This window comes from Cervus canadensis, chromosome 1 (assembly GCF_019320065.1).
Source record: "Cervus canadensis isolate Bull #8, Minnesota chromosome 1, ASM1932006v1, whole genome shotgun sequence".
Classification (NCBI taxonomy): domain Eukaryota; kingdom Metazoa; phylum Chordata; class Mammalia; order Artiodactyla; family Cervidae; genus Cervus; species Cervus canadensis.
In genome coordinates this window covers 7,637,371-7,665,259 of record NC_057386.1, presented here as the reverse complement: position 1 = coordinate 7,665,259, position 27,889 = coordinate 7,637,371, and the positions used below count along the sequence as shown (strand labels likewise).

At 46.5% G+C, this 27,889-nt stretch overlaps 1 protein-coding gene across 2 annotated transcripts; it reads left to right on the top strand.

Annotated features, from left to right (window-relative positions):
- Nucleotides 1-1,293: 1,293 nt before the first annotated feature.
- Nucleotides 1,294-25,619, top strand: PRPSAP1 (phosphoribosyl pyrophosphate synthetase associated protein 1). 2 transcript variants are annotated; one of them, XM_043461545.1, is made up of 10 exons: nucleotides 1,294-1,728; nucleotides 4,733-4,785; nucleotides 7,673-7,739; nucleotides 15,605-15,777; nucleotides 17,322-17,437; nucleotides 17,914-17,969; nucleotides 18,675-18,820; nucleotides 22,454-22,524; nucleotides 23,301-23,447; nucleotides 24,334-25,619. In XM_043461545.1, the coding sequence occupies exons 1-10, from the start codon at nucleotides 1,559-1,561 to the stop codon at nucleotides 24,490-24,492; spliced, it is 1,158 nt and encodes a 385-aa protein (XP_043317480.1). In that variant the 5' UTR covers nucleotides 1,294-1,558; the 3' UTR covers nucleotides 24,493-25,619. The 2 variants fall into 2 exon arrangements, with proteins under 2 accessions (XP_043317480.1, XP_043317488.1); XM_043461553.1 differs by lacking the exon at nucleotides 1,294-1,728 and adding an exon at nucleotides 8,198-8,345 and having other exon boundaries at nucleotides 4,745-4,785.
- Nucleotides 25,620-27,889: the final 2,270 nt, after the last annotated feature.

The following is a 27,889-nucleotide window of genomic DNA, read 5'->3' as shown; positions in this document are numbered from 1 at the left end:
TAGTTTGAGGTTTGAGAGGTTCTGTAGGAGATATAACTAGATAGACATAACGTGAGGGACTTCCCTTTTGGTCCAGTGGCTAAGACTCCACACTCCCAATACAGGGGGCCTGGGTTCACTCCCCAGGCAGAGAACTAGATCCCACATGCCTCAACTAAGAGTTGGCATGCCGCAACTAAAGATCCCAAGTTCCACAACTGAGACTCAGCGCAGCCAAAGTAAATAAATATTTACAAATATATATTGCTTTAAAAAAAAGAAGAGAAAAATGTGTCAGTAATTCTGCAAAGGCAGCTGGAATATGGGTCAGGCTGCTAACAGGCCCTGGGGCTGTTCAGTTTCCAAATCCTGAAGCCTGAGGCTTGGAAGGCTTCACAACACAAGAGTCAGAATCAAGTGCTCCCTCTGGTTTAATGTCACAACAGGCAGGGTCCTCAGAATAAGAAACAGATCAGCCTCCCTCCCCAATCCTGGGGCAACTGATAAACTCACAAGTTTCCTCGTCCTTTAACTTTCTTCTTGGATCTTAATTGACGGGAATTGATTGTGTGCCTCCGGAACTCCGCCCCAGACACCGGGAAAGACAAAGCACTAAGTGTTACACGATCTTGCCCTAAGAGGACTTACATTCTAGTTGGAAAGTCAGACGTTCACAAAACTAAATTAAAATAGAAGCAACCATACACGGTGCCGCGCATGGTACTGTCCAGCGGGCGAGGGTGGCTTACTATGACTGAAGCATCTAGAAAGACCCAGTGGAGCAGATGTCACGTGAATGGGTCTTCGAGGGGCAGGGGCACAGAGAAAGGCTTTCCTGACCTACAGCAAAGACTGCCAAGAATGCTTTGACTCGTTCAGAGAGCCTTGCCTAACGTGCAGATTCCAGATTGGAGTCTGTTTGGGGAATAAACACTTGGTTTAGGAATACACCACCTTTTGGGCATTTTAGTATCCCAGGCAACCTCCCAGCCCAGCGCATGCGCCTCGCAGGGCTCGCGCAGTGTTACCATAGAGGCTCAAGGCTAGATCGTCAACCAGCGCAGAGGCAGACATTTTGGATCCTGGCAGGAAAAAGTTGGACAGGCTGACACCACTAAAAAGTCAGGCTGAACCGCCAAAGAACGTGAGAGCAAAAGAACCCCCGTGGGGGCGACAAGATCAAAGTGGCGAAACGAATCTTTAATGCCTTCCTAGAAAAAAATAAGCTTGGGGAAAGTTGCCCAGCGCCCTGCCCTCATCTAAGATGGCGACCGTGCGGGCGCTCTAGCTGCGCCTTTCGGATTCCCAGAGGGGGCGGTGCCCTCGTAGCTATCTTTGAGGTGATCAACGGCGCAGGTTGCTTTGCTCTCTCGTCGCGCCTGATTCCTCAGCGAGTGGCCTTTGGTACAAAGGAGGTTGGGGGTCTCGAGACTCTCCCCCGCCCCCCCCCGCCTCCCCCGCCTCCCGTGTCGGTTTTCTCGGCGCCTTCGCTGCGCTGGCCTCGCGGCCGCCTCCGTCAGAACCGCTCCCGGGTGCAGCCCCTCGCGGGCCGGCTGTAACCGCGCCCCCGGGCCGGACGATGCCCAGGAAGCTGCTGCTGCTGCCCCCGCTCTCCGTGTCCTCCGCTTTCCGCGCCCCGCGAGCCTGCCCCGCCGCCCGCCCGGCCATGAACGCCGCCCGCACCGGCTACCGAGTCTTCTCTGCCAACTCCACGGCCGCCTGCACCGAGCTGGCCAAGCGCATCACCGAGTAAGGGGCGGGGGACGGGGATGTCCTAGGGGGCCCTTCCTTTCAGGGAGACCGTCCTTGCTCCTCTTCGCCTCCACATCCCCCGTCCGGGGCGAGGGGTGATGTGGCCCCTTCATCCTGCCGCCCCCACCCCAACTTTGCAGCTGAAAACGCGTTGGGCTGGCCGACTTAACTGGCTTTTCCCCCAGCCCACCCTTCGGGTCCTTGGAGCGCCCGCCCTGCTTTCGGCTCCCCACTCCCACCTCCCAGGCGGTGGAACCCCACCCCCACCCCCAGGTTAGGGCTTTGTGGGAGCAGGGGCGGCTCTGGGTTTGGCTCCTTTTCCCACGGTTGGAGTTGACCTCTGGATCTGATCGCCGCGGTTCCCAAGTCTCCCCGCCCTGGGAGACGGAGGCCGGCACGTAGTTACAATATCTGGTGCAGTAGATGGGGGCGGCAGGGGGCGGCCTTGCAAGTGAAAGACCCCCGAGGCCCAAGATGCACGGACTGAAGCAGACGTGTAGGGGAGGGCTGTGAGAACAAGGCAACCCCAGGGAGCAGATTTATCGCAGCTGATGATTGAAACGACAGGTCTAACCGTAGTCTGTAAGTCAGTTAGGTTCGATCAGTCTTAAGTCTGCTATTTTCACCTAAGGAAGCCTCCAGCCTCGAGTGGCCTTTGGGGTCTTAGGACCTTGCCCGTCTTGCCCCTGGGCAAGAGACTTGTTTTTCCTGAACTTCATTGGTAAAATCGAGACAGTTCCTTCTACTGGACCCAGAACATTGTGAACATGAACCAAATAATGGTTCATGCGTTCAGGCGTCTAGCAGAGCAGAGGTTCATAGTGGCCCTCTGAAAAATACATGCTTACTAAATGGCCTCTTTTCTAGTTGGCTCTTGTAGAGAGTTCCAGAGTCCTATTGTAGAGAAAGAACCTTCTGAGCCCTTTGCAAATAAAGTTGTTAAAAAAATAAATAAGCTTGTTTTTTAACTTTTAAATTCATTCTCACGTTTTAAACAACTTATTAGAGTTCTGTGGGGTTTTCAGAGTTTATAAGTAATGGCATGAATATATTTTAAAATTCTAGATGAAAAATGTAGAAGAAAGGGGAAACTTTAGTGATATTATCTCAATATTGGCTGTGTTCTTTTCAGTTAGTTTTAAATGAGATTAGAAGAGTGTAAAAAAACACACAGTCCTTTTGCAATCTACTACCTAGTTTCCATTTCTGACCACTGATTATTTGTCTTTCTTTTTGAGGCCAACTAAAACACTTAATTTTAAATATAAAGCTTGTGTTTGTTTATTTTGGGTCAGATTTACCACAGTGACCTTGCTGAGAGAAACCAGAGAGGGGAGGGCAGAATTAAATAGTCAGTGGTTTTGCCTTGGTCTTATATTTGGTTCTTGAAAAAATTGTTCCAGAAAAGTTTTCAGTTTTAACCTTTTTTTTTTTTTTTTTTAGTTTTAACCATTTTTAAGTGTGCAATTCACTGGCATTAAGTACATTCACAGTGTTGTGTGATTATTGGCACTGTTCGTTTCTGGATCTTTTCCATCATTTCAAACAGGAACTCTGTACACTTTTAAGTACTAACTCCCCTTTATCCACCCCTCCCAGTCCCTGGTAACCTCTGTTCTATTTTCTGTGACTGTGAATGTTCCCATTCTAAGGTCCTCCTATACATGGACTCATACAATATTTGTATTTCTGTGTCTGACTTTTTTACTTCGAATCTTTTTTTTTTTTTTTCAATCAAGGTTTATCAATAATGTGGGCTTCCCTGGTGGCTCAGATGGTAAAGAATCTGCCCACATCCCTGGGTGGGGAAGATCCCCTGGAGGAGGGCATGGCAACCTACTCCAGTATTCTTGCCTGGAGAATCCCTGCGGACAGAGGAGCCTGGCCGGGCTACCGTCCGTGGGGTCGCAGAGTCAGACACAGCACAGCCTCCATGCTGTAGCGTGGACCAGAATCTCACCTCTTGTTAAGACTGAGTAATGTTCTGTTGTGTACTTGGCTGGAGTGTTTTTAAACAGATTGCAGAACGTAAACAACAACCATTATCAACAACCCTTATTTCACTCATAAAAATGGTAATACTGACCAATAAGAACTGAAAACAAACAAAAACCCACCATTAATTCCTTTATGTCTACTCTCTTGTCTAGGCCTAATGTCTAGTTCTTGTGCATATTTCACTGTGTGTGTTAGTCACTCAGTCATGTCTTTGCGGCCCCACAGACAGTAACCCACCAGGCTCCTCTGTCCATGGAGGCAAGAATACTGGAGTGGGCTGCCATTTCCTTTTCCAGGGGACCTTCCTGACCCAGGGCCTGAACCTGGGTCTCCTGCATTATAGGCAGGTTCTTTACCATCTGAGCCACGAGGGAAGCATGTTTCCTAGGTTGTCTCAAAAACGAGTTTTCCACTTGGTTTGTTCTAATCGGGATCCAAACAAGATTCATACTGCGTTTGGTTAATGACACGGAAGTCTGATGCTTTTGACAGTTGAGGCATTTGCCTTTGGCTTGTGTTTTTTGAACTATTGCTGCTAACCACATGTTTATTTGGCATCAATTTTGCAAGACAATTATTATTCGAGAAATGATGGGAGTAGATGTTAAACTTTGGTTGTGGGCTCTTCCCAGTAAAGCAGTGTGTTACAGAATGGTGAGCGCTGGAAGCTGCTCATGGAATGACAGGATTTTTAGTTCTTAATAATGAGTTAAATTTTCTAAATTTTTTTTTTTGGTAAGAGAATGCTGGTGTAGTTATTGTAGTCTTTTTGTTAAACACATGCCTGTGAACTGGAGTTTTTCTGAAAAGAGCCTGCCTTCTTCTTTTTCAATTAATTTGTTTATTTTTTGGCTGAGTTATGCAGCATGTGGGATCTTAGTTCCCTGACCGGGAGTTGAACTCCAGTCCCCTTCATTGGAAGCATGACTTCTCTGATGGTCCAATGGTTAAGAGTGGTTAAATGCTCCTAAAAGAGCTTTAATTGCTTTTTTTCTCCCTTTAGGCGTCTTGGTGCTGAATTGGGGAAGTCTGTGGTTTATCAAGAGACCAACGGAGGTAAGTTAAACTTCTTAAACGTTCTTTGTCCTTCAAGCTCCGTTTAATTGACTGGCATGTTTTTAAAAGGCGAGTGTTACTCATATTTAACACAAAAAATCCGTTGCTCTTTAACAGTAGGGGTGGAAAGCTTTCAGTACTTCTAAACCTTGACTTCTTATTTTCTCCTTAAGTCTTCTTTCCTGTTGTCCCAAGGTAATGCAAATATCTTGTCATTTTAGAATGAAAAAAGTGATGGAGGAGATTTTTCTTCCTTATTTTGTTGTATTTGATATATACTTTCTATGTTTATCTGTCTTTCTAAGTCATCAAATGGTGTTAGGAGCCATCTGTACTAGATAGGTAATGACTTACTTTAAAAACCTCTTTGAATTAGTTTTATCTCTCATTTTTTCTCTCAAGTCTTGTCAAAGCTTACCCTGGGTTAGTCACCACTTTTTGTTGCCACCTGAGTTTTTTGTTTCGAACCAGGTGGAGGATGTGGGACTCTTCATTCCCAGCCTAGGGATGGAACCCGCACCTCCTGCAGTGGAAACATGGAGGGCCATTGGACCGCCAGGGAAATCCCCTGCTGGGTTTCCAGGGAGAGCTGGAACATGAAATAATACTGCTTGAAGGCACTTTGTTGATAGCCGTGTTCCAGGAATAAACCCCCAGCTGGGAATTATTTTTGCAAAGTTGAAAGCCTTGGATTCATGTTTCTGTGTTTGCCTAGGAGATAATTAAGATGGAACTTATGTTTGGGGATCTAAAAAAGCAAAGTATCGGACAGTAATGTAAAGCGTACGTTCTGGAGTGTGTGCAAGTTACATCTGTGTTATAATTAACCCCCAGAAACCCTTAATCCAGTTTCCACACTCAACAGCTGCTAACTTGGTGACTTCAGAAGCTCTCCTGCCAGGGCAAGTCAGGAGATGCTTATTTTTGTTGTTGTTGTTAAACACATGCGTGTGAACTGGAGTTTTTCTAAAAAGAGCCTTCATTCTTCTTTTTCAATTAATTTGTTTATTTTTTGGCTGAGTTGCGCGTCATGTGGGAATCTTAGTTCCCCAACTGGGAATTGAACCCCAGTCCCCTTCATTGGAAGTGTGACTTCCAATGAAGGTGAGTGCATATAGGTGAGATAGCCTATTTAACAGTAACAGATTTGGTTCATTGTGATGGCATTTGGGGATCTCATTAATGAAGCATTCGAGGGAAGGAGGGAGGTTTAGGGAGGACCTTTTTCTCCAACTTCCCATCACTGTTCTAGGCCTCCTCTCTCTCTCTTGCTGTCAAAGTAGCTTCTTAACAGGTCGTCTTACTTACATTTTTAGCCTTTAGTTTGTTCTGCTCCCCTCCAATGGGTTATTTCCACAATGCAAACATTTTTTACTTATCTCTGCTTCACATTTTATAGGCCAGAGTTCAGTCTCCTTAGCAATCATGTTGGGGCCCTTTGGGACCTAGGTTCTGCCCATCTCACCTGCTTCATCTTTCATCATGCGCATCAGCATGTCTTGTGTGCTCCGATTCAGGAATCCATTTGAAATCTACCTGCTTCTCTCTCTGCCTCCACTGCTGCTGCTCTGGTCCAGCGCACTGTCTGTCACTTGCCTGGACTCCTTAAAAAACAACCTAGATGGGGAACACATGTTAATCCATGGCTGATTCATGTCAATGTATGGCAAAAACCACTACAATACTGTAAAGTAATTAGCCTCCAACTAATAAAAATAATTGGGGGAAAAAAAAAAAACCAACCTGGAGTGGCCTTCCCCAAGTAGCCTCTCCTGCTTTGCCACCATTCTCTTTACACTGTAGCCAGTGATCACACGGATCCCCCAGTGGTTCTCCTGTCTACTTTGGAATAAAATCCAGACTCTTGGGACGTCTGGTCTCAGTTGGCTCCCTGCCCTCCTCTCTTATCTCCTTCTCCTCTTTCAGTCTGTTTCCAGATGCACAGTGACACCCCCTCTGCTTGGTACCCCCTGCCCCCGCTGTCCCACACTTTCGTTCCCACTACGTGGTCCAGCCTGTGGTGAGGCCATCGTTCCCAGGCCTGTTTCTCCTTTCTCGTGGCTGGGCTTTGTCCTATACATTGTCCTGGAGTGTTTGCCAGTCTCTGGCATTGCGTTGTTTCTCCTAGGTCAGTCTTCCCCTTGGTCCATGTCCTCCTCTTTGGGACCCCAGCTCAGGGCCTGACACAGAGGAGACCACGGCTTTGTTAAAAAGAATAATAAGGATATTAACCTTTGGCCTCTTTAATTGCTGAATACTTTTCCCTGAGCATCTTGTGTTTATTTAGTGATGGATTTTCTTTTCTGGACCCTGAGATTTTACATAGACCTGATTATTGCTTTTGCCTTCTAGTCTATTTTTGGCTTATTTTCCCCTGAGCTTGACTTTTTTTTTTAACATCAGTACATGTCATTCCCAGATCTACTAAGAATTTATTTTGGTGCACTAAGTGAAGTGTCAATTTCAGTTCAGTTCAGTTGCTCAGTCGTGCCTGACTCTTTGCGACCCCATGGGCTGCAGCACGCCAGGCTTTCCTGTCCATCACTAACTCCCAGAGCTTGCTCAGTCTCATGTCCACCCAGTTGGTGATGCCATCCAACCATCTCATCCTCTGTCGTCCCCTTCTCCTCCCGCCTTCAGTCTTGCCCAGCATCAGGGTCTTTTCCAAATGAGTTGTTGTTTAAATTCCCCTTTACTCCCTCCAAGTGTTGGTTTAGATTCCCCTTTACTCCCTCCAAGTGTTGGTTTAGATTCCCCTTTACTCCCTCCGATTGCTGCCCAATTCTTACAGCATTCTTTTTTTTTTTTTCTTCTTACAGCATTCTTACACCATTCTTACAGCATGAAGTACTTTTCCTTAAAACTATAGAACATTTTTATTTTTCAGAAACAAGAGTTGAAATAAAAGAATCTGTTCGTGGCCAAGATATTTTCATTATACAGACAATACCCAGGTAAGAGCATGACTTTATCCCTTTTCCTCTAAAAATCTTAGTGATGTAACTTGCTGTCTCTTCATGTGAACTTCAGTATTTTCTAAATTGTAAATGTGTTTGCATGTTAACTGCTTTCTAAAACATGATGTATATGTATGCATTCGCGTGTATACAGACACACACCTTTGGTCTTTTGGAATTCTTCCCATGATTGTCACACTGTACTTAACTGCTGTGTGTTTACTTGATCATCTTTTCCAAGCTTGAAAATCCTCAAGGACAAAATATCCTCCCTCCGTTTGCCAGGGTCTGTCTGTTCAGCTCTACTGAAAGCCTTTGTTGTTGTTAAATGCAGTGCATAGCCTCTCTGGTTCGTGTCCGCTGAGGCCGGTTTTTGCACTGCGTTTAATTTTGCACAGTGGCCGGTTCCCCCCACATCGTCTCTATCGCAGATACCATCTACTCCTTCTCTCCAGGCAGGACAGGCCCTGGGAGAATCCTGGCATACCTGAGCGTGAACTTCCCTGTGGGGTCATCTCCTCTCAGCCCCTCACTGGGAATGGGGTTGGTGTCTTTGAAAAATCCAGACCTTCACGTCTCGATCAGATTAGTTCCTGAGACTGTGTGAGTAATAAGCAGGGCGCTGGGTGCCAGCAGCGTGCGGGCGCTTTACATGTGTCCCTTTTAATCCTTGGGTGTCAGTTCCACGTGGCCACTCTTGTTTGGCCTCTGTGATTCTGAGATTTATAATAAGAAATATGGATTTGGTCTTCCTGTCCTGGCGCAGAGCTCCTAAAACTATTGGAACTTCCTCCTTGAGAATTAGCAATCAAAGTATCTCCATTATTCAGAACACGCCCCTTTCAGTTACCCCTGAATTATGTTAACGCAGGGAGTTTTGGAAATCCCCTGGATAAACCCAGGGTGGGGGCTGGTTCCTAGGGGTACCAACCTTGTGATGAGAGGGTGGGTGCCTTCAGCCTGGCCCCCGTGACCTCTGGAGAGGAGTTGAATCCATCTCCAGTGGCCAGTGATTTGACAACTTGTGCTGGTATCATGCTGCTGCTGCTGCTGAGTCGCTTCAGTTGTGTCCAACTCTGTGTGACCCCACAGACGGCAGCCCACCAGGCTCCCCAGTCCCTGGGATGCTCCAGGCAAGAATACTGGAGTGGGTTGCCATTTCCTTCTCCAGCTGGTATCATGAAGCCTCCATAAAACCCCCAGAAGGCCTGGGTGTGGAGAGCCTCTGGGTTGGTAAAGATGGGGGTGCTTGGAGGTGGGTGCACGCAGCAAGGGTGGGGACGCTCTGCACCCTTCTCCCATACAGCATGCAGGATCTTCGTTCCCCACCCGACCAGGGATCAAACCCGTGCCCCCCTGCAGTGGAAGCACCAAGGCCTAACCATTGGGCCTCCAGGGAATTCCCTGAGTTCTTTTACTATTATTATTAATTTGCTCTAGCAAACTAATCGGAGCTGAGGAGTGGATCCTAGGAACCTCTCAATTTATAGCAGGTTGGTTAGACAGGTGACAGTCTGGACTTGCCCGTATCTGAAGTGAGGAAGGGCGGTCTCATGGGACTGGGCCCTTAAGCTGTGGGATCTGTTGTTATGTCCAGAGAGAGACAGTCAGAATTGAACTGAATTGTGTGTACTTGTTTTGAGATTATTTTAGAAGCCACCGTTGTCTTCCCTGTGGTTCAGTTTGGTGGTATCAAAGCAAAAACACCTTCCCTGGACAGTTGCTGTATCTTTCAGGATGATGGGGATGGGAGAGGAAATTTGGAGAAAAGACAAAGAGAATGTGTGTGGGTGTGGATCCCATGTAGAGTTATTGGGTTTGTCCCAATAAACAGTATAAAACAACATTCTGTTGCCTGACTTCAGAATATTTGAATGACAACTAAATTTAGTTAATTTAGTGGGGAATTTAGTTTTTTAGTCCTATTTGCCATACATGGTTATATAGATTGCCGATTGGTGCAAAATGCATAGCCTAAAAGTTGCAAGTTAGGTTTCATTTGAGGACCTTACTGAGGACTATAGCCTTGGAGCCTGTCTAACAGGTGGAGCTAAGGAACCACTCGATGAGGTAAGAGAGGAACCAGGATTTGTGTGAGGTGTTTTCCAGGTGGGGGCGGAGTGGGGGAAGTGAAGCATCAGAAGATTATTGCTGATCACCAAGCAGAGACATCCCAGTGATTTTAGTGCTTTTCTGTACTTGGGAAGACAAGGATTTCTGGTCATTGAAATTAGCCCTTAGGTATGCATCTGTTTATCTAGGGCCTGTTACCCAAAGCCTAGAGAGCTGCTAGTTTTTCTCCATCCTGAATTCCCCTCAGGGCTTGACTCCGGTGGAAGTCAAGATGTGTCCTGGGCAAGGTATGCAGGGAGGGGTCCGGAGCTTTCAGCTGCTGTCCCCCCAGCTCTCCAATCCGGAAGTTCTCTGAACCCCCTCCTTTTTGGGTTTTTACAGAGGCTTCATTACAAAGGTATGACCTATTAAATCATTAGCCTTTGGTGGTTGATTGAATCCACGGGGTAGGGCTCAGTCACGGGGTAGGACTGAAAGTTCAACTTCTCTAACAGTCGTGTGTCTCCCAGGCAACCAGTCTCCTCCTTCAGGTGCAGTCCGAAAGTCACCTCATTAACATAACGAAGGACACCTTTACTGTCTCAAAGCTTAGGAAATTCCAAGGGTTTCCAGAAAGCCTGAAATGGCGGCCAAATAGGTGTTCCTTACAGTCAGTCACACTGCCACAGGGGGTCCTCGGGAGCTCCCAGGTGCCCTGAACACCGGAGCCGGTGAACTAGGTGGGGAGCTTTACCAGCTGTTGTTCGTAGGACAGAGTGTTTTATGTCACACCTTCTAGTTTGCTGATGTAACTGTTGGTGTTTAGTCGCTAAGTCATCTTAAGTGATCTCTTAAGTCCATCTCTGTGCAGCCCCATGGACTGTAGCCCGCCAGGCTCCTCTGTCCGTGGAGTTTCCCAGGCAAGAATACTGGAATGGGTTGCCATCTCCTTCTCCAGGGGATCTTCCCCACTCAGGGATTGAACCCACGTCTCCTGCATTGGCAGGCAGATTCTCTACCACTGGGCTGCATAAGACGACTCATTAAAAGAATATGACAGCTTACTCGCTGCAAATGATGAATTGTTGGAGGTGGAGGTGGCACGTGTCCTGCTCCCTGACCCTGTTCTCAGAACTTCCATCTGTGGTGCTGGTCTGTCTTTGCAGTTTTAACTGATATGTATAGACTATGTCCTTACCTCACACTCATTTTTTGCCCATTGAAAATGAGAGAGCAGTAAAAGCCAAGGTTAATGTAAGATGTGATAGTCTTAGGGAAGAGAAAAAGAGTTGGTAAACAATTAAGATTGTTCTACTTAGAGATTACAGGCACTAGCCAGAATATCGGAGAAGGCAATGGCAACCCGCTCCAGTGTTCTTGCCTGGAAAATCCCATGGATGGAGGAGCCTGGTGGGCTGCAGTTCATGGGGTCTCTACGAGTCGGACACGACTGAGTGACTTCCCTTTCACTTTTCGCCTTCATGCATTGGAGAAGGAAATGGCAACCTGCTCTAGTATTCTTGCCTGGAGAATCCCAGGGACGGGGGAGCCTGGTGGGCTGCCGTCTGTGGGGTTGCACAGAGTCAGACACGACTGAAGTGACTTAGCAGCAGCAGCCAGAATGTGCTGGGAACAGATAAAGCAGAAACTGCCAGCCAGTTTCTCTTGGCCCTGCTAGCCCACACAGTAACTGCCTGGTATCCAGTTTGTCCGGCGTCCCTCAGAGAATGGGTAAAGCCGCTGTGACAAAGGCCCTTTTGTCCCCTTCCTGACCAAAAGGGGGTGGGGCATGGGAGGCTTTCCTTAGCCTTGATCTAAAGAATGTTGAATCCCCTGGTGCATAGGTCATTAGGAAACGGAAAAAGTAAAAAAAAAAATAAAAACCTCATGGGAGAGATTAGTAATTAGTGGAAAGAAAATTACTCTGAAATCAAGGCTTCTCCAAAACTTTTGTTCCTCTTGTTACACTCAATGGCTTACCATCTGGCCCTCCCTTGCGTGGTGTCTAAACCTTGTGGCCTATGGTTGTGTATTGTAAATGCTGTCACAAAGACAGCTGAAAACCCATGACCCAGACAGATATCCTTCTAGGGTCTGTTTAATTAACTTCAACTCTCAACGTATTGTTGGCATTGGGATCTGGTATAAGAAACCACCATGTCCAGTGAAGCTTTTTTTAATGCCACACACTGCACCACACCAGTGGAAGATTAAGAAAGCTTATCTAGCGTCAACAAGCAGTCTGTATGTGGAAGAGGCTTTTGATAGAGGGTATATGATGCCTGATGTTTAGAGACGGACTCCTGAGTTACCTACATTCTGTACCGAGTGCCGTGCCGGCTTCATCTCAATCCCCAGAGCCCACAGGCATCCCTTGAGGTGATCTGTTGTGGGCGGGGAGCTCTCCTCTGGGCTGAAGGATCAGAAGGGGAAGGGGACATTCTTAGGTGAGTTAACGTGCTCCTCCTAGGGACAAATGATCCCAAGGGTGATGGTGGGGGAGAGCCAAAGGATCCCCCCCCCAACAAGATGAGGTCAGCCTCATTTACCAAGTTATCTCCCCACCGACACAGTACGTGATGCAAGGTGCTCAGTAAGTATTTGGTAAATGGATGATGCAGGATGAAAATTGTTGAAGAGTGTGGAAAACTGACCAAGTATTATGAATTCCTAAGTGTTAGGTTGATACAAATGTAATTGCGATTTCAGACCATGAATTTTAAATCATTATAACTGGGCTCAAACACATTTCTATTATAAAATAGGAACCATTAAAATCAACACATTTTTGCCAGAGGAATAAGTTGCCGGGAATAAGTTGGTATATTCCAGTAGTGTAAAAATCTGTGCTTCGGGATTCTACAAACTCATGGAAAGCATTTTCTTCTGCCTTCTGCTGGTTGTGGAAACATTTTCCCTGCAAAAAGTTGTCAAGATGATTGAAGAAGTGGTAGTCGGTTGGTGAGAGGTCAGGTGAATATGGCGGATGAAGCAAAACTTTGTAGCCCAATTCATTCAACTTCTGAAGCTTTGGTTGTACAACGTATGGTTAGGTGTTGTCATAGAGAAGAATTGGGTCCTTTCTGCAGCCCTGGCTGCAGGCGTTGCAGTTTTTGATGCATCTCATCGATCTGCTGAGCATACTTCTCACATGTAATGTTTTGCCAGGATTCAGAAAGCTATAGTGGATCAGACTGGCAGCAGACCACCAAACAGTGACCTTGACATTTTTTTGGTGCAAGTTTGGCTTTGGGAAGTGCTTTGGAGCTTCTTCTCGGTCCAGGCACTGAGCTGGTTGTCGCCGGTTGCCATATAAAACATACTTCTCATTGCATGTCACGATCAATCCAGTCGAGACATGGTTCATTGTTGCTGCAGGGAGTAAGAGAAGACAGCATCTCACAATGACGGCGTTCTGATTTTTCGGTCGCCTCGCGAGGCCTGCGCTCAGAGCACTCTCACCGCTTCAGTTTGCCTCGAAGGCTGTGTGATCTCAGAGTGGCCGTTGTGGAGTTCTTTGGTGACGTCTTGTGTGGTTGTGAGGATCAGCTTCGGTGATGCTCTCGGTGGTTTGTTGTCAGCTTCCGATGGCCAGCCACTGCGCTCCTCGTCCGCGAGGCTCTCGTCTCCTTTGCAGGACTCCTGAACCACCGCCGCCCTGTACGTTGTTAGCCAGTTCCTGGGGCCAGTGCATTGTTGATGCTGCTAGTTGTCCCCGCTGCTTTATAACGCGTTTTGAACTTGAATAAGAAAATCACAGGAACTTGCTTTTTGTCTAACGTCATTTCCCTAGTTTAAAATAAATATAAAATACACAGTAATAAGTTATTAGCAAAAAAACATAAAGTGAGAAACGTGCATTAAAATGATGTATAATATAACCACATTTATTTAAGGAAGTATTCCAAAACAGCGAAGTTCAACAGTCCAAAACTGAAGTTACTTTTGCACCAACCTAATAACCTTGAAAGTGGTTGATAAATGTCGTGTCATGATTATACCAAAAGGTTGTGTGTCTTCTGACCTTTTGATGCCAGACATGGGATGTTGGAAATATGAGGGAGAAGAAGATTCCAGTTTATTTCAGAGGAAGGAAATGATAATTGGAAAATATGTAACCTGTTAGCAGTCCAAAAGGAATATCTTAGTCGACAGTTGCATCTTGAAGTTGAGCCCAGAATCAACTCTGCCTACCCTGTGGAAGGAGTAAACAGAGAAGCTTATGACTGAACCTTGAAATAGTCATGAAGAGTCCAGACTGCAGAGGGGAGGTAGGGAGTCCCCCCAGTGAACATGGGTGCGGAAACGGTGTCAGAGGGAAAGGGCGTCTTTGCATCGCTCCCTCCCAGATGCATAGATGTGAATAGAAACTGGAAGAGACGAGGGGGAAGCGGCCTGACAGTCCTTCAAGCTAAAAAGCATTTCATGATGAGTATTTCATTCGACCACTTATTCAACAGTCATTTGTTAAGTTTCTGCTGTGTTGATGGCAGGCCTTTCCATTTTGATCAGGTGATTCAAGAACTGAATAAATAATCCAGGGATTTCCCTGGTGGTCCAGTGGTTAAGACTCTGCCTTCCAAATCAGGGGTGCAGGTTCAGTCCCTGGTCAGGTAACTGAGATCCCACATACCACAGGGTATGGCCAAAAATTAACATAAATAAGTAAAACTTTTCCTTTTTTTTTTTTTGTAAAGTATAATCTGAAGAGCCTGTTCCTCACTTGGGTGGGAACTTGGACATGGGAAATGATCTTCTTTATCTTGGGAAGGCAAGGGAAATACACTCCTAATGCCAAAGGGTGTTTGAGGACACTTGGACAATCCCAAGAAGAGTTGGGAGGAGGCTAGAGAGAGAGGATTGAACTTTGGAAGGTCATCCTGAAGGATTTCAAGGCCCTTTAAGAGCAGAGCCCTACCTGCTACTTGATCAGTCTTGGCAAAGGGTGGCACTCAGCATTCATTAAAATTTGGAAATAGCCTTTCCTTTGAATACCTTCCAGATTCACATTTCCTTCTTTGTCTGTCTGGGTTATCTTTGTATCCCAGGTGACTCAGTGGTAAAGCATCCGCCTGCCAATGCAGGATCCACAGGAGATAATTCCTGGGTCAGGAAGATTCCTGTGGAGAAGGAAATGGCAGCTCACTCCAGGATTCTTGCCTGGGGAATCCCATGGACAGAGTAGCCTGGTAGGCTATGTCTATACCCTTTTGCCTGGTAGGCAAAGGGTCTGATACAACTGAGTGACTAAGCACGCACGTGAATCTAGGTATCTCAGGGAAAGAAGGGATGGGGGAGATTTTTGGAAATTAACTTCCAAGACCTTCCTGCCCTGCTTACCCTTCTCTCCACCCGAAAAAAAAAAAAAAAAAAAAAGACCAAATTCTTTCAGCTAAGTGGAAGGGCTTGTGGATTTCCCATGGTGTTCCCAGGAAAAGGAGGTGCCAGCACCCTGGCCTGAGTTCAGATCCTGGGGATGGTACCAGCAGGTGTGGGTTAACTGGTCATCCGCAGTCAACATCTGCTTCACCTGCCACTCCCATGACAGTGTCATTGACAAGATCCAGGCAGAGATGAGTGTGGATGATGGTGCTGTGAATGTCAGTAACCTCAGATGCAAACTAGAGTTCACTCAGCTCAAAAGAAAAGTGAACCAGCTTCCTCCTCTATTCAAGAGGTGCCATCCTAAGCTACTGAGAAGATTCACATTAACACCCATCTTGGCAACCAAGGTCAGGTTGCTGGGATTGAGATCCTTGCCAGGGGTTAATAAATGACATTAATCCCAAAGGACAAACCACCTGTTTCAGAGACGTGAACACGGCTGTGATGGAGTTGCTGATCATGGCGTATGCGCTGAAGACCGCCTGTGCCAGGAACATCATTGGCGTCATCCCCTACTTCCCCTACAGCAAGCAGAGCAAGATGCGGAAGAGGGGCTCCATTGTGTGCAAGCTCCTGGCATCCATGCTGGCAAAAGCAGGTGAGTGCGGCCCGCGCCTGGGGCCCCACACCGGCAGTTAGGACCCTCCCCGGGCCAGAGTAGTCCATACCCCACCAGCCATAGGTGGTTGGTGGTTACCTGTTTCTCTGAGCGTTGTTGGGTAGTTTCTTTGTCTTGCTTGTTTTTGCATAATTCTGGTTAGGGATCTGTGAGCTTAGGTGTACATTTTTTTCCTCTTTGTCCCACTTCGGAGTGACCTTGTCTGCTTCAGGATTCTTTTCTCTTAACTTGGACTTTTTCCACATTCTATGTCCTAGTCATCTTATCATCATTGAAATTTTAGCTGACCATCTTGGCATTCGGCTGTGATCTTTTGAGCTTCAGTCTAGATTTGTTTAAACCTTAGCTACCAGGGAGCTCAGTGATAAAGAATTCCCCCCTGCCAATGCAGGAGACACAGGAGACGTGGGTTTGATCTGATCCCTGGGTTGGGAAAGTCCATTAGAGGAGGAAATGGCAACCCACTCCAGTATTCTTGCTGGAATAATCCTGTGGACAGAGGAGCCTAGCGGGCTACAGTCCAAGGGGTCACAAAGAGTCAAACGCAATTGAGCACAAAATTCAGTGTATGTACATAGTAGTAAAACTGGGTTTTTCTTTTACCATTTCTTCAGCTTACATACTCTCTTCTCCCTCCCTGATTGTCCCTCTGTATAGCAGATCATTTCATCATATGTTTTTGTAGTGACATACTTTCTGTTCAGTGTAATAACCTTTCAATTGTTGGGATTTTATTTGCTTCATGTTTATTTAAAAACTCAAATATAGATCTGAGTCCTCAGAAACATTTGAATTCCATTCTTTAAAAATGTGTAATGTTTTTGGAAAGAACAAGTAATTCTGGTTCTTTCCAAAGAACCAGAAATTTTGCTCTGGAAATTTTTCAGTGAGCTTGGCCACTTGCCACGAATGTACATTGTCTTTTGTTTAGCACTGTTGATTATAAGAGTATGTTTTCACTGTTTTTCTATAGGCGTACTTCCTAACCCGTTCTCTTAGGACATAACACAGATTTTTCCGGACTCTTCAGTGTCTTATCCTTGTGTTTTGTGGTTTCTTTCTTTCTAGTATATATATATTACTTTGCTTTTGCTTTCTTGTTCCTTCTTCATTTATCTACAACCCTTCAACATTTCTTCCTAGATTCTTTAATCAAGGCCTTACTTGTTTTTTACATCTATTTTTGCTCCAGTATTTAATGCCCTATTCATATTTTTGCTTCTGCCTGATTTTTCTTTCTCTAGTTTTCAGGCCCAGGCTAATGGTTAGAGTAGAAGAAAGCGCTGTTTTTTCTAGGTTTAGTTTTCTAATCCGTGTGGAAGTTTATAGGCTTCTTTACATCAGGCTTAGCATTGTCTTTACTAAGTTTTGTTAAGATTGCAAATAAGGTATAGAACCAGCGCACTTGTTCACAGTACCCCCTGCCTTCTGTTAGGAAGCAGGCATTGGGCGGCTAGTTTGTGTCCACTGTAGCCGTCAATTTGTAGGGGTGAACTTTGTAATTTTGTGTTTTAAAATTTCAGGTTTAACTCACATTATCACTATGGATCTTCATCAAAAGGAAATACAAGGCTTTTTCAGCTTTCCCGTGGACAACCTTAGAGCCTCACCTTTCCTGCTTCAGTATATCCAGGAAGAAGTGAGGAGCACCAGCAAATACCCCCTTGTCCTCAAAAGAGACCCCATGTAGTTCTTCTCTGGTACCAGGTTTCCATATTGAAAGGCACAAAGGGTGATCACATGATCTCTTGCTGAAGTCTTAATGCCTGAGGCAGCCAGCCAGGGTCAGCATTGAGGCACAAAGGATCTTTTATTTTTTAAAGACATTAAAAACAGAGTTCCTTCTAAGTATCTTTAGCCATTTGCTTATATTTTTTAAAATGAAGGTTTTAAGAATTGTTTTTTATCTTCTTGATGTAGCCTACTTTGGCCATGATGCTAATTGATAGGGATTAAAAAATGGTAACTGTGTGAATTGAGATTCTAGCATACTTATTTGCTAATATGGATCATTTTTATAAGAGGAAAAAAGATGTAATGCCAGCACCCAAGTATTTTTGTTTATTTATTTTTTGATATCTTTTCAGTATTTTCTTATTTTTCCTCCAAATCTAGATTCCAAATTACAGAAATGCAGTCATTGTAGCTAAATCGCCTGATGCTGCAAAAAGGTAAATAAGCTAGACACACTCATCGCTTTCGGGTGCTTCTGAAGTCAAAATGGGCTGTGTTAGGATCCGGGGTCTGTCCGTATACAGCCTGTGAAAGCTCACGAGTCCAGCTTTCCCCCAAGTCACTGTCATACTCCAAACCACAGCTTTGCCTCTGGTCTCCAAATAACATGCGTGGTTCTTGGAATTACTCAGTTTTCCCTTGGGAGAAAACGAAGTCCTTCAAGTTCTCAGCAAAAGGAAAACAGGAATGCCACAAGCACCTTTCAGGCAGTGGTTTTTGAGACCTTTTTGAACAGAATTCTGAAGATGAGTGACTTCCCTGGCAGTCCAGTGGTTGAGACACTGAGTTTCTACTGCGGGGGTCTCAGCTTCCCTCCCTGGCTGGAGAACTAATATCCTGGTGTGACAGGCAGCCAAAAAGTAGAGAAAAAAACAAAACCAAAAAGCAACTAAAGATGAATGTGAGGCTGTTGGGCAAAGAGTAGAACCAAAATGACCAGAGTCAGATGCCAGCCCACTTCCCACCTTGGGGTCCTCTTGAGACATTTGCATTCTGGCCCAAGCCTCATATTGTGACTTGCAGAAACAGTTACTTTGCATGTCCCTAAGAGGTGGAATGGTATTTTCATTCTGTGGTTAATGAAGCCACGCTTGGGTCTTCCTTCCCATGCATCTCACCCTCTCCCATTGGCTTCCTCTCAGGGCCCAGTCGTATGCAGAGAGGCTGCGTCTGGGCCTGGCTGTCATCCATGGGGAGGCCCAGTGTGCGGAGATGGACATGGACGATGGCCGCCATTCCCCGCCGATGGTCAAGAACGCGACTGTCCACCCAGGGCTGGAATTGCCGTGTAAGATCAGCCGTGTCTTTATTCTGTTTGTAAATCGAAGACAGTTTTGAATAGTACGAATGGCTAGGAGTTCATTCCTACATGGATGTATTCTGGTATTTTTTTTTTACAAGTTTGAAATTTTATTTCTTTTTTTAGTATTATTACAGGTTTTAGATTTTATTTCTTTTTTTAATATTAATATGATTTAAAAATTACTTTATATTGGAGTATAGTTGATTTACAGTACCGTGTTAATTTTGAGTGTATAGCAAAGTGGTTTAGTTATTTGTGGTTGTTGCTGTTTAGTTGCTAAGTTGTGTGTCTGACTCTTTTGTGACCCCGTGGACTGTAGCCCACCAGACTCCTCTGTCCATGGGATTTCCCAGGCAAGAATGCTGGAGTGGGTTGCCATTTCCTTCTCCAGGGGATCTTCCTGATCCAGGGATTGAACCTGCATCTCCTGAATTGGCAGGTGGATTCTTAACCACTGAGCTACCAGGGAAGCCTAGTTTAGTTATTATATCTATTACACATATTACACGCACACATATCTATTCTTTTTCAGATTCTTTTCCCTTATGCGTTATTACAGAGTATTGAGTAGAGTCCCCTGTGGTATACAGTAGGTCCTTGCTGACTGTTTTACATACACTAGTGTATATATTAACATATCTGTTAGTCCCCAACTCCTAACTAATTTATCTCCCTTCACACCTCTCCCCTTTGGTAACCATAAATCTGTTTCCTAAGTCTGTGAGTTTGTTTTGTAAATAAGTTCATCTATGTGCTTTTTTAGATTCTGTTTATAAGTGACATGCTATCTTGGTATTTTAAAATAATTGAATGGTATTACAGTGGTTTCGCCTTTCGTGAAATATTTTGTTACACACATTTGTAGGCATCGAGGACAGTAGAGCTAATATGGGTAGCACTTGGTTTTCCAAGACTGTGAAATAATTTTGCCTTTAGTAAAAAGTTGTATGTATAGTGGCATGAATATTTTGGTAAGATGGGTGATGGCGCTTTCCAGGTGGTGCTAGTGGTATAGAACCTGCCTGCCGATGCAGGAGACTTAAGAGAAACGGGTTGGATCCCTGGGTCAGGAAGATTGCCTGGAGGCGGGCATGGCAACCCACTCCAGTATTCTTGCCTGGAGAATCCTGTGGACAGAAGAGCCTCGTGGGCTACAGTCTATAGGGTCACAGAGCGTCAGACATGACTGAAGCGACTTAGTACACTTGCACACAAGATGGATGTTGGCAAGCATTGGTCAAATATCAGGCTTTGGTGATCAGGTAACTAGCATTTATTTTAGTGATGTAGCTCTTTTGACCTGATACCTAACTTTTTTGGTTTTAGTAATTTACTTGTTGATTTATTTTTGGCTGTGCTGGGCCTTTGTTGCTGCATGGGCTTTTCTCTACTTGTGACGAGCAGGGGCTACTCTCTAGTTTGGGTGCTAGAACTTCTCCTTGCGGTGGCTTCTCTTGTTGCAGAGCACGGGCTTAGCTGCTCTGCAGCATGTGGAATCTTCCCAGATCAGGAATCAAACCCATGTCCCCGGCATTGGCAGGCGGATTCTTAACCCACTGTGCCACCAGGGAGGTCCTGTGGAGGCCTATTCTCTGGATGCTGTAATGAAGTCTGTCTCTTTTAATCGCCACCAAATTACGTGTTGAGTTTGTGCTGCTCCCAAAGCCACTTATGAGCAGGGACTGAGCGTACCAGGAGTGAAGCTTTTGTTGTCTTAGTCTTTTTTTTTTTTGGCCTCAACCCTAGCCATGCCTATTTTTCATTTCAAACTGATAGAATTTTGGGAGGGAAAGGGAAGCTTACCAAAGAGTCAACAGGAGCATCAAACTAGAGCTGAGTTTCTGTTGTGGTCTGACAGGAGAGACTAGCTTGCAGTCTTTTTCTTTTTTTACGGAGAAAAATGGTCACGAAAGGGACCACATCTCTTTAAGAATTGGGGAGGCCAGCATAACCACCTACCCACATGGTTTAATTTACAGACAGGATTTGAGGAAGGTTTTTCTGATGTTGGTGGTTTACTTCCTCCTCTTTTAGGTGATGCTTATATGCAGAGCCTTTGTGACTGCCCAAATTCAGGAAATTGCTCTTGTTTCCGGGATGGGGAATCAGGAAATGTCTATTGAAGTTTGCCAGTAATGTAGTGTTGGATTTCAGCCTGGCTGATTTGCTGGTACACGCGGAGGGACACCTGTTCCTTCAGGTTTATAGCACCTGTCAAGAGGAGTCAGCTCTGGTGGATGGCCTGCCGATAATCACTAAACTGTAGAATGACCCTGAATTTAGCCTCTTCCCTTTCCCTCACTACTCCTACAGTAGATATTTCAGATTTAAAAGAAGCTTTCCAAGACTTCCCCTGTGGTCCAGTGGTTAAGTCTCCACACTTCCAGTGCAGGGGGGCACAGATCGGGGAAGTAAGATCTTGCATGCCACGCAGAGTGGCTGAAAAAAATTAAAAAGCTTTCCCCAAAAAGCAGGATGTCTGTTCTGAAATACTTCTGCCCCCTCAGTTTACTGGGGCCTCCCTTGTGGCTGAGCAGTGAAGAATCTGCCTGCAGGGCAGGAGCCTCAGGAGACGCGGGTTCATCTCTGGGTTAGGAGAGTCCCCGGGAGCAGGCCACGGCGACCCCTCCGGTATTCTTGCCTGGAGAATGTCCCCGTGAATAGAGGAGCCTGGCGGGCTGTAGTCGATGGGGTCGCGGAGTCGGTCAGGCCGCACGCCCAGTTTACTAACCCCCTTTTCAAAGTGAATTCCTCTGTCCCTTCTGCATCCTGTAGTTTGCTTTGTATTCGGGGTGGGCCTTTTTCACATGTAAATTTTGTAGTAGATAAGAAGCCTCAACTTTAAGGACCAGTTAAATCAGGAAAAGATGATGGACTTGTGATTATTGTCTTCAGCTTCCTAATTTTCAGGAAACTGATTATGTCAGTGGTGTAGCTATTTGATAGTGAGGTTACATTCTTTGTCCCAGGAAGGTCACTGTGGAAGAAAATGAAGTCAAGCCAGCTCTTTGACAGCATTTCCCTGTTTACTTTCTAAGCGGCATTTATTTACATACATACAGAGTGTGTCTGTTCTGAGTGGCATTGTGGTATGGCTGCTTCTCTGTACCAGTGAGCTCTTTCTCGCTCTGCTCCTCTACCCTCCATCTGGAGGCCCCCGTGCACCCAGCGTGGTCTGGGTCTTGGGCGCACAGGGCCCCTGAGCCCTTGAAATGCAGTTGGTCCCAACTGAGAATCACCACATGTGGAGAAGGCATACCAAATAAGAAGACAGTGATGAGAAAAAAAAAAGTCTCTAATAAAGGTGCATATCGATTATGTGTCAAAATCATAATATGTTAGGTATACTGAGTACAGGAAAAATCTGTGAATTTCATCTGTTTCTTTTTGCTTTGTGATGTGGGTATGGAAAGTTTAAACTCGGCTTCCTTGCTGGTGGACGGTGCTCCTCTAGATAACCCACCTCTGAGAGGCCTCAGGTTGACTAAGGGGAATCCACACATTTTTAAATTGTCTGTCCGGGCTCTGCCACCCGTTTCAGGGAATGTGATGTGATGACTTCATTCACCTAGTGACCCTTGGCTGACTGGGATCTTGTGATTTGTTTTGCTTTCCTAGTGATGATGGCCAAGGAGAAGCCGCCCATAACGGTAGTTGGAGATGTGGGAGGACGCATCGCGATCATAGTGGTAGGTCACTGTCTCCCGTCCTGGGCAGACCTTGTAGCAGGTGTCCATCTTGGGATGGGTGTCCGGTGATGATCGTACATTTAAATGGATCCGTCTGGCCTTGAACCCCTCAGGACAAGTAGCAGAAACTTTTAAACCAGATGAACAGGGATCGTTATTACAACTTACACATGTAAAATGAGCACAGTAGTGGCACCTGTAAGTAAATTCAGTTCCACAAATAACCTTGTCTTCAGGGCCCTGGGTTCTATCAAACCAGCTGACCCCGCTCCTCACCCGTAAGTCTGTGGGTCGTGAAGTGAGCTCGACGGCCCTTCCACTTTCACCAATGAGAACATGTGTCTCCTTTGTTGCTTTAACACAGTACCTGTGCTCCCAGCTCTAAACTGCCTCTGCTGGGCCACAGGATCAGACCTTTACTATGGCTTACTTCATTGCTCTGTTCCCATCAATTAGCTTTCTCTTGGGCAAACAGTAAATGAGACACTGGCTATGTGGTTTTCATCAGAAGTTTGAAATAGATAGGGGAAGGAATCTTGGGAGATCTCCTGAGCTGAAGCAGAATGTCACGCTGTAAGGCTTTGCCGCGCTCTCCTCTGAAGTTCAGTCCGCGCGGCTCTGTTGCCGCTGCCGAGGGCTGCTCAGTCCTGTCTTTGACCCGGGCGGATGGCTCCGTTCTTCCCTTGGACACCCTCGGAAGCAAAGTGCAGAGAGGCACACGTTTACAGACGGGGGTGGAGGGACCTCCTCGAGCCCAAGCGTGGGTCTGTCCGCAGGATGACATCATCGACGACGTGGAGAGCTTCGTGGCCGCTGCGGAGATTCTGAAGGAGAGAGGCGCTTACAGGATCTACGTCATGGCCACACACGGCATCCTGTCCGCAGAGGCCCCCCGTCTGATCGAGGAGTCCTCCATCGACGAGGTCTGTCTGCTCTTTTTGAGGTTTTAAATCTTTATTTTATACGGAAAGAGCTAACATTATTTCCATGTAAGGTAGACGTCCTGGGTGAGCCATTCAGGGAAGTGCACTTAGCCTAACTTAGAGGTCTGTCTGCTCCTGAGTCATGATTTGCTGCTCTATCTTCTGTGGATAGTTCAGTGGCTCAGTCAGTATCACTTCCTCCCTCTCCAAAGGACTGAAATCATGCTTTGGGTGGCTAGCCATCTGGGCAGATGTCAGATTTACAGTTAGAAATATGGGCTTCCCTGGTAGCTCGGCGGTAAAGAATACACCTGTGGTGCAGGAGACACAGGTTCGATCCCTAGGTCAGGAAGATCCCCTGGAGCAGGGCATGGCAACCACTCCAGTATTCTTGCCTGGAGACTCTCATGGACAGAGGAGCCTGGTGGGCTGCAGTCTATAGGGTTGCAAAGAGTCGAACATGATTAAAGTGACTTAGCACACATGCGTGCGCAGTTAGGAATATGTCTATTTTCATAAAGACTTGCTCTCTGTACTTCAGTATAATTTGTATTTCAGTATAATTTCATTCTAAAGTAGCATTTCTCTCAAGACCTAAATTCTTCCCTAATAGGAAGGTTTCTTGCAGAGCTAGGTCTCACCCTATCATTTCTGCATACATAGACCAAGACCTCCATAAGCTTCTCTTTTGAATCCTTTCCCTTGAATGTAAACCTTCCCTTGTGTAGTGTTGGTTTAGTTTGTAAAAACATACCCTGTGAAGTTAGGTTTTGTAGTTTGAAACTTGGTCTGTGGGTACCAAATGTTAGATACACGTTTCCAAGTGACCACCTCAGGCCACACAACATCAGTGACAGTGTTTATTTTCCATTACTGCGTCAACCAGGTGGTGGTGACGAATACTGTCCCTCACGAGGTGCAGAAGCTGCAGTGTCCCAAGATAAAGACTGTGGACATCAGTCTGATTCTTTCTGAAGCAATCCGGAGAATCCACAACGGGGAGTCCATGGCGTACCTCTTCCGGAACATCACAGTGGACGACTAGCTCTCGCGGTTGCCTGGGCCCTAGAACTCCTAAGGAAAACATGTGAAGAGCAGTGCCATCAATTATGTACACGGTGTTTCCTTTCAAGGGAGGCAGATGGTTTCTCTTGCCACGTTCGGTGGGTAGGAGGCATTAAGATAGTCCAGGGGACAACAGGGATCGTGGGGGAGTGGCCTCAGCTGTCTGCTGTCACCATCCTGTCTCTTAAAAAAAGTTAGATGCCTTCCTGAATAGAATCTGAAAATCTTGCTGGTGTTGAAAGGGAGTGAAAGGCAGATGAAACCCTGACCCTCTTAACGTTCATTCAGTTGTTTCCACCGCAGGGCACATCCGTGTTAATGTTGAACCCGGTTAGGGAAGCTGAGGACCGTTCCTGTTCCACTTGTCGTCTCGCCGGTCAGCTTTCTCCAAGTCTTTTCTAGAGAATCCCATTTTTCTTTAAGAACCCGCTTGCCAATAGCCAGTGAACAACGTTGCATTGGTGGTGGTGCTCCTAGCGAGGACTTCACATTAGCGAGTCACGCTTATCTCTGGGTCCCTGCGTTGCTCTTAAATTGCAAATAAAAGAATTTGCTGTGTTAGTGTCTTCACTGCAGAGCTGCCCACTCCTGCCTTCTGTCCAGACGCTGCAGAAGCCAGTGCCTTGAATGCGGGACGGCCCAGGTCCATGGCTGGCCCCAGCCCTGGACAGACGTGCCCCTCTGCACATTCCATCCCCTTCCCCTCATGTTCCCTGAAGTTAAATTCTTGTTGAATAAGTGAATGTTTGAATATTGATATCTGAATATTTGAATGTTCAATATTTGAAACCTAGGTGGTAGTTGTTATTTTAATAGACCTAAACTGTACTTTTCCCCTGTGTGCTAGGTGACATTTAGGTTGGTTGCGTTATTTAGGACTGCACTTCATTTTTCTGCCAACATTTAAAATGACACAATCCTGATTCTGTTATAGTTGACATCTTATTTGTCAGGCAGGCCTTGCTACAAGTGCCACATAGACTTTTTCTAGCCTGATCCAAGTCAGAACTGAATGAAACAGGAGGAAACAGTGTCCGCCCGGAAATGAACTGCAGTTGCTCATTTGTTCTGTTGGTTCCTGAGATTAAATAAACACCGATTCACTTACTTGTACCATTGCATTTCTCTGTGGGGAAGTTTCCTGGACATTCTTCTCCCTTTCCTAACAGCTAGGAAAGTTCCCCAGCCCACCGTGGAGACTTGAGCACATTCCCTTTCTCAAGCACACAAAAAAGTTGCCTTCTGTTAAGAGTCCAAGTAGGAGGATCTTGAGAAAAGAACTTAATTGTGAAATGATTCCCGTGGTTGTAGAGGAAGTGTCGTGGACTGCCGTTACTCAGCAGACTGGTTTTGTCCTGGAGGTTGGGCCAATGACCCTTCCCGGGTCTCTCTCATCAGCTGTCAAAGGGGAGGTTTGGAATCGAAAGCCAAGGTCCTTTTCAACCCAAATTCCATTTATACCTCCAGTGAGTGTTTTCTGTGTCTCCAGGAGATTTTAAAGGTACTTATTCAACAGAAGCATTTAGGTGTACATTTCCTGGGATTAGAATTGGAGTATGTTAGAATAAGCCCTTTGCATTGGCATTTAGTGAGTCCTAGTGTGTGCCCAGGGGCGGGGGAGCCTGGTGGGCTGCCGTCTATGGGGTTGCACAGAGTCGGACACAACTGCAGCGACTTAGCAGCAGCAGCAGCAGTGTGTGGGCCTAGCACGATAGCAAGTCTCGGGGACGTGAAAATGGAAACATGAGGGCCCAGAGAGTTGATGTTCTGGCCTTAGCTAGTATAGTAGCAGTCATATTCTTCTGGAAGGTCCCTGAACTTAGAATCGATTAAGCCCACACATTTCACCCTCCAATACAGCTGACGCTGAATCCAAAAGCTTCAGGTATGACTCTGTGACCTGCCTTTATGTTTTCTAATGTAGGAGTGTATGTGCACAAAAGACTGCAAAGAATTTTTTTCTCCCTATTTTTTGGCCACTCCTCGCGGCATGTGAGATCTTAGTTCCCCAACCAGGGATGGAACCCCTGCCCTCGGCAGTGGACACGCAGAGTCCTAACCACTAGACCACCAGGGAGGTCTGAATAATTTCTTCTGATCTCAACAACCCCTCTGAAGGCCTGCTGTGTGTCAGGCTCTGGGAATATCATAGTGAACAAAAATCCTTGGGTTGTTAACCCTCATGGAGGTTACAGACTCGTTAACTCCATTTCCAAGAAACACCGCTTTTATTTTGGAGGGGCGTAGGGAGTGAACATAGAGGCTATCAATTTTACCGGTTCAAACTAAAAATTTTACTTTGAAAAGTAGTGAAAATAATATCTAGTATAAGTGCTGGTGCAGGTTTTCTTCATCTGGAAGGTAAACACTGAAAGCAGTACCCATTCCCTGGGAGAATCTGGCATGGGAGAACAAGCCTCAGTTGCTGAGAGCATCACTTTCCCCCTGCTCCTATCTCATCAGCCCTGCCTTGTAACCAGGGGAGATGCTGGCACATGACCACGTGAATCTGTTCTGAGATAAGCGAGGCCAGGGCAGCACAGAAAGTTCTGTCAGCTTGCGGCTAACTGGAACCACCTGGGTAGTGTGACTGGTATTTAAGTTACCTTCCCTCTGATTGAGCAAAGATATGGGAACTGTGCCCAAGGGGCCAAGGTCTCACAACTGTGTCTCTTAGATTGCCATTGCCCTGTGAAGGGAACACAAAAAACCCAGTGGCCATGAGGCCTCTTTAATCTTTGCATTATTGTGACCCGCCCCCCACTCCCCGAGTGAACCAGCTGGAATCTAGGTGAGCCTTAGGGGGCCTCCACCCTTCTACCCCCAAATTGATGTGTTCCCTGGGTGGGGGTGGGGGTGGGGGGCGTTTACTGAGAACCAAAATTGGTGGCGCTTTGGGGTGTGCCCAGGGCTTCCCAACCCACTAGAACAGGCTCTCCTTGCATCTGGGGTGGCTTCAAGGACCAGCAGGTCTCCCCTCCGAGGCTAACTCTGCTGGGCGCGTTCTTCCGTGGAATCCTCCGAATGCGCGTGGGGCCCCCCACAACCGGGCAGCGAACGGGGCCACGAACTTCGTTCCAAACGTCCGCCGGCCGCTTGGACACCGCACTCCCGAGTTCGAGCTCGGTGATCGGATGGCGGCGGGCTGACGGCAGAGGCTCTGCGGTCCCGGGACCCGGATTTCCCGGGAGCGAAGAGTGGGAAGCCCGGGGGCCGGGCGCTTCCTCTCCGTCCTCCAGACAGGCTCCAGACCGAGACTGGTGCCCAGCGCGGCTGAACCCAGGGGCAGGGGCGCCCCGGGGCCTCTCAGGGGCCCAGAAAGGCCCCGGAGGCGGGGCAAGCAGTAAGGCAGGCAGGGCCGCCCGAGAAGGCGCACG

Coding starts and splice junctions, on each gene's coding strand:
- PRPSAP1 (XM_043461545.1), top strand. CDS start 1,559: ATGCCCAGGAAGCTGCTGCTGCTGCCCCCGCTCTCCGTGTCCTCCGCT. Junction 1,729..4,732: donor CTGGCCAAGCGCATCACCGA/GTAAGGGGCGGG, acceptor TTCTCCCTTTAG/GCGTCTTGGTGCTGAATTGG. Junction 22,525..23,300: donor GACGCATCGCGATCATAGTG/GTAGGTCACTGT, acceptor GTCTGTCCGCAG/GATGACATCATCGACGACGT.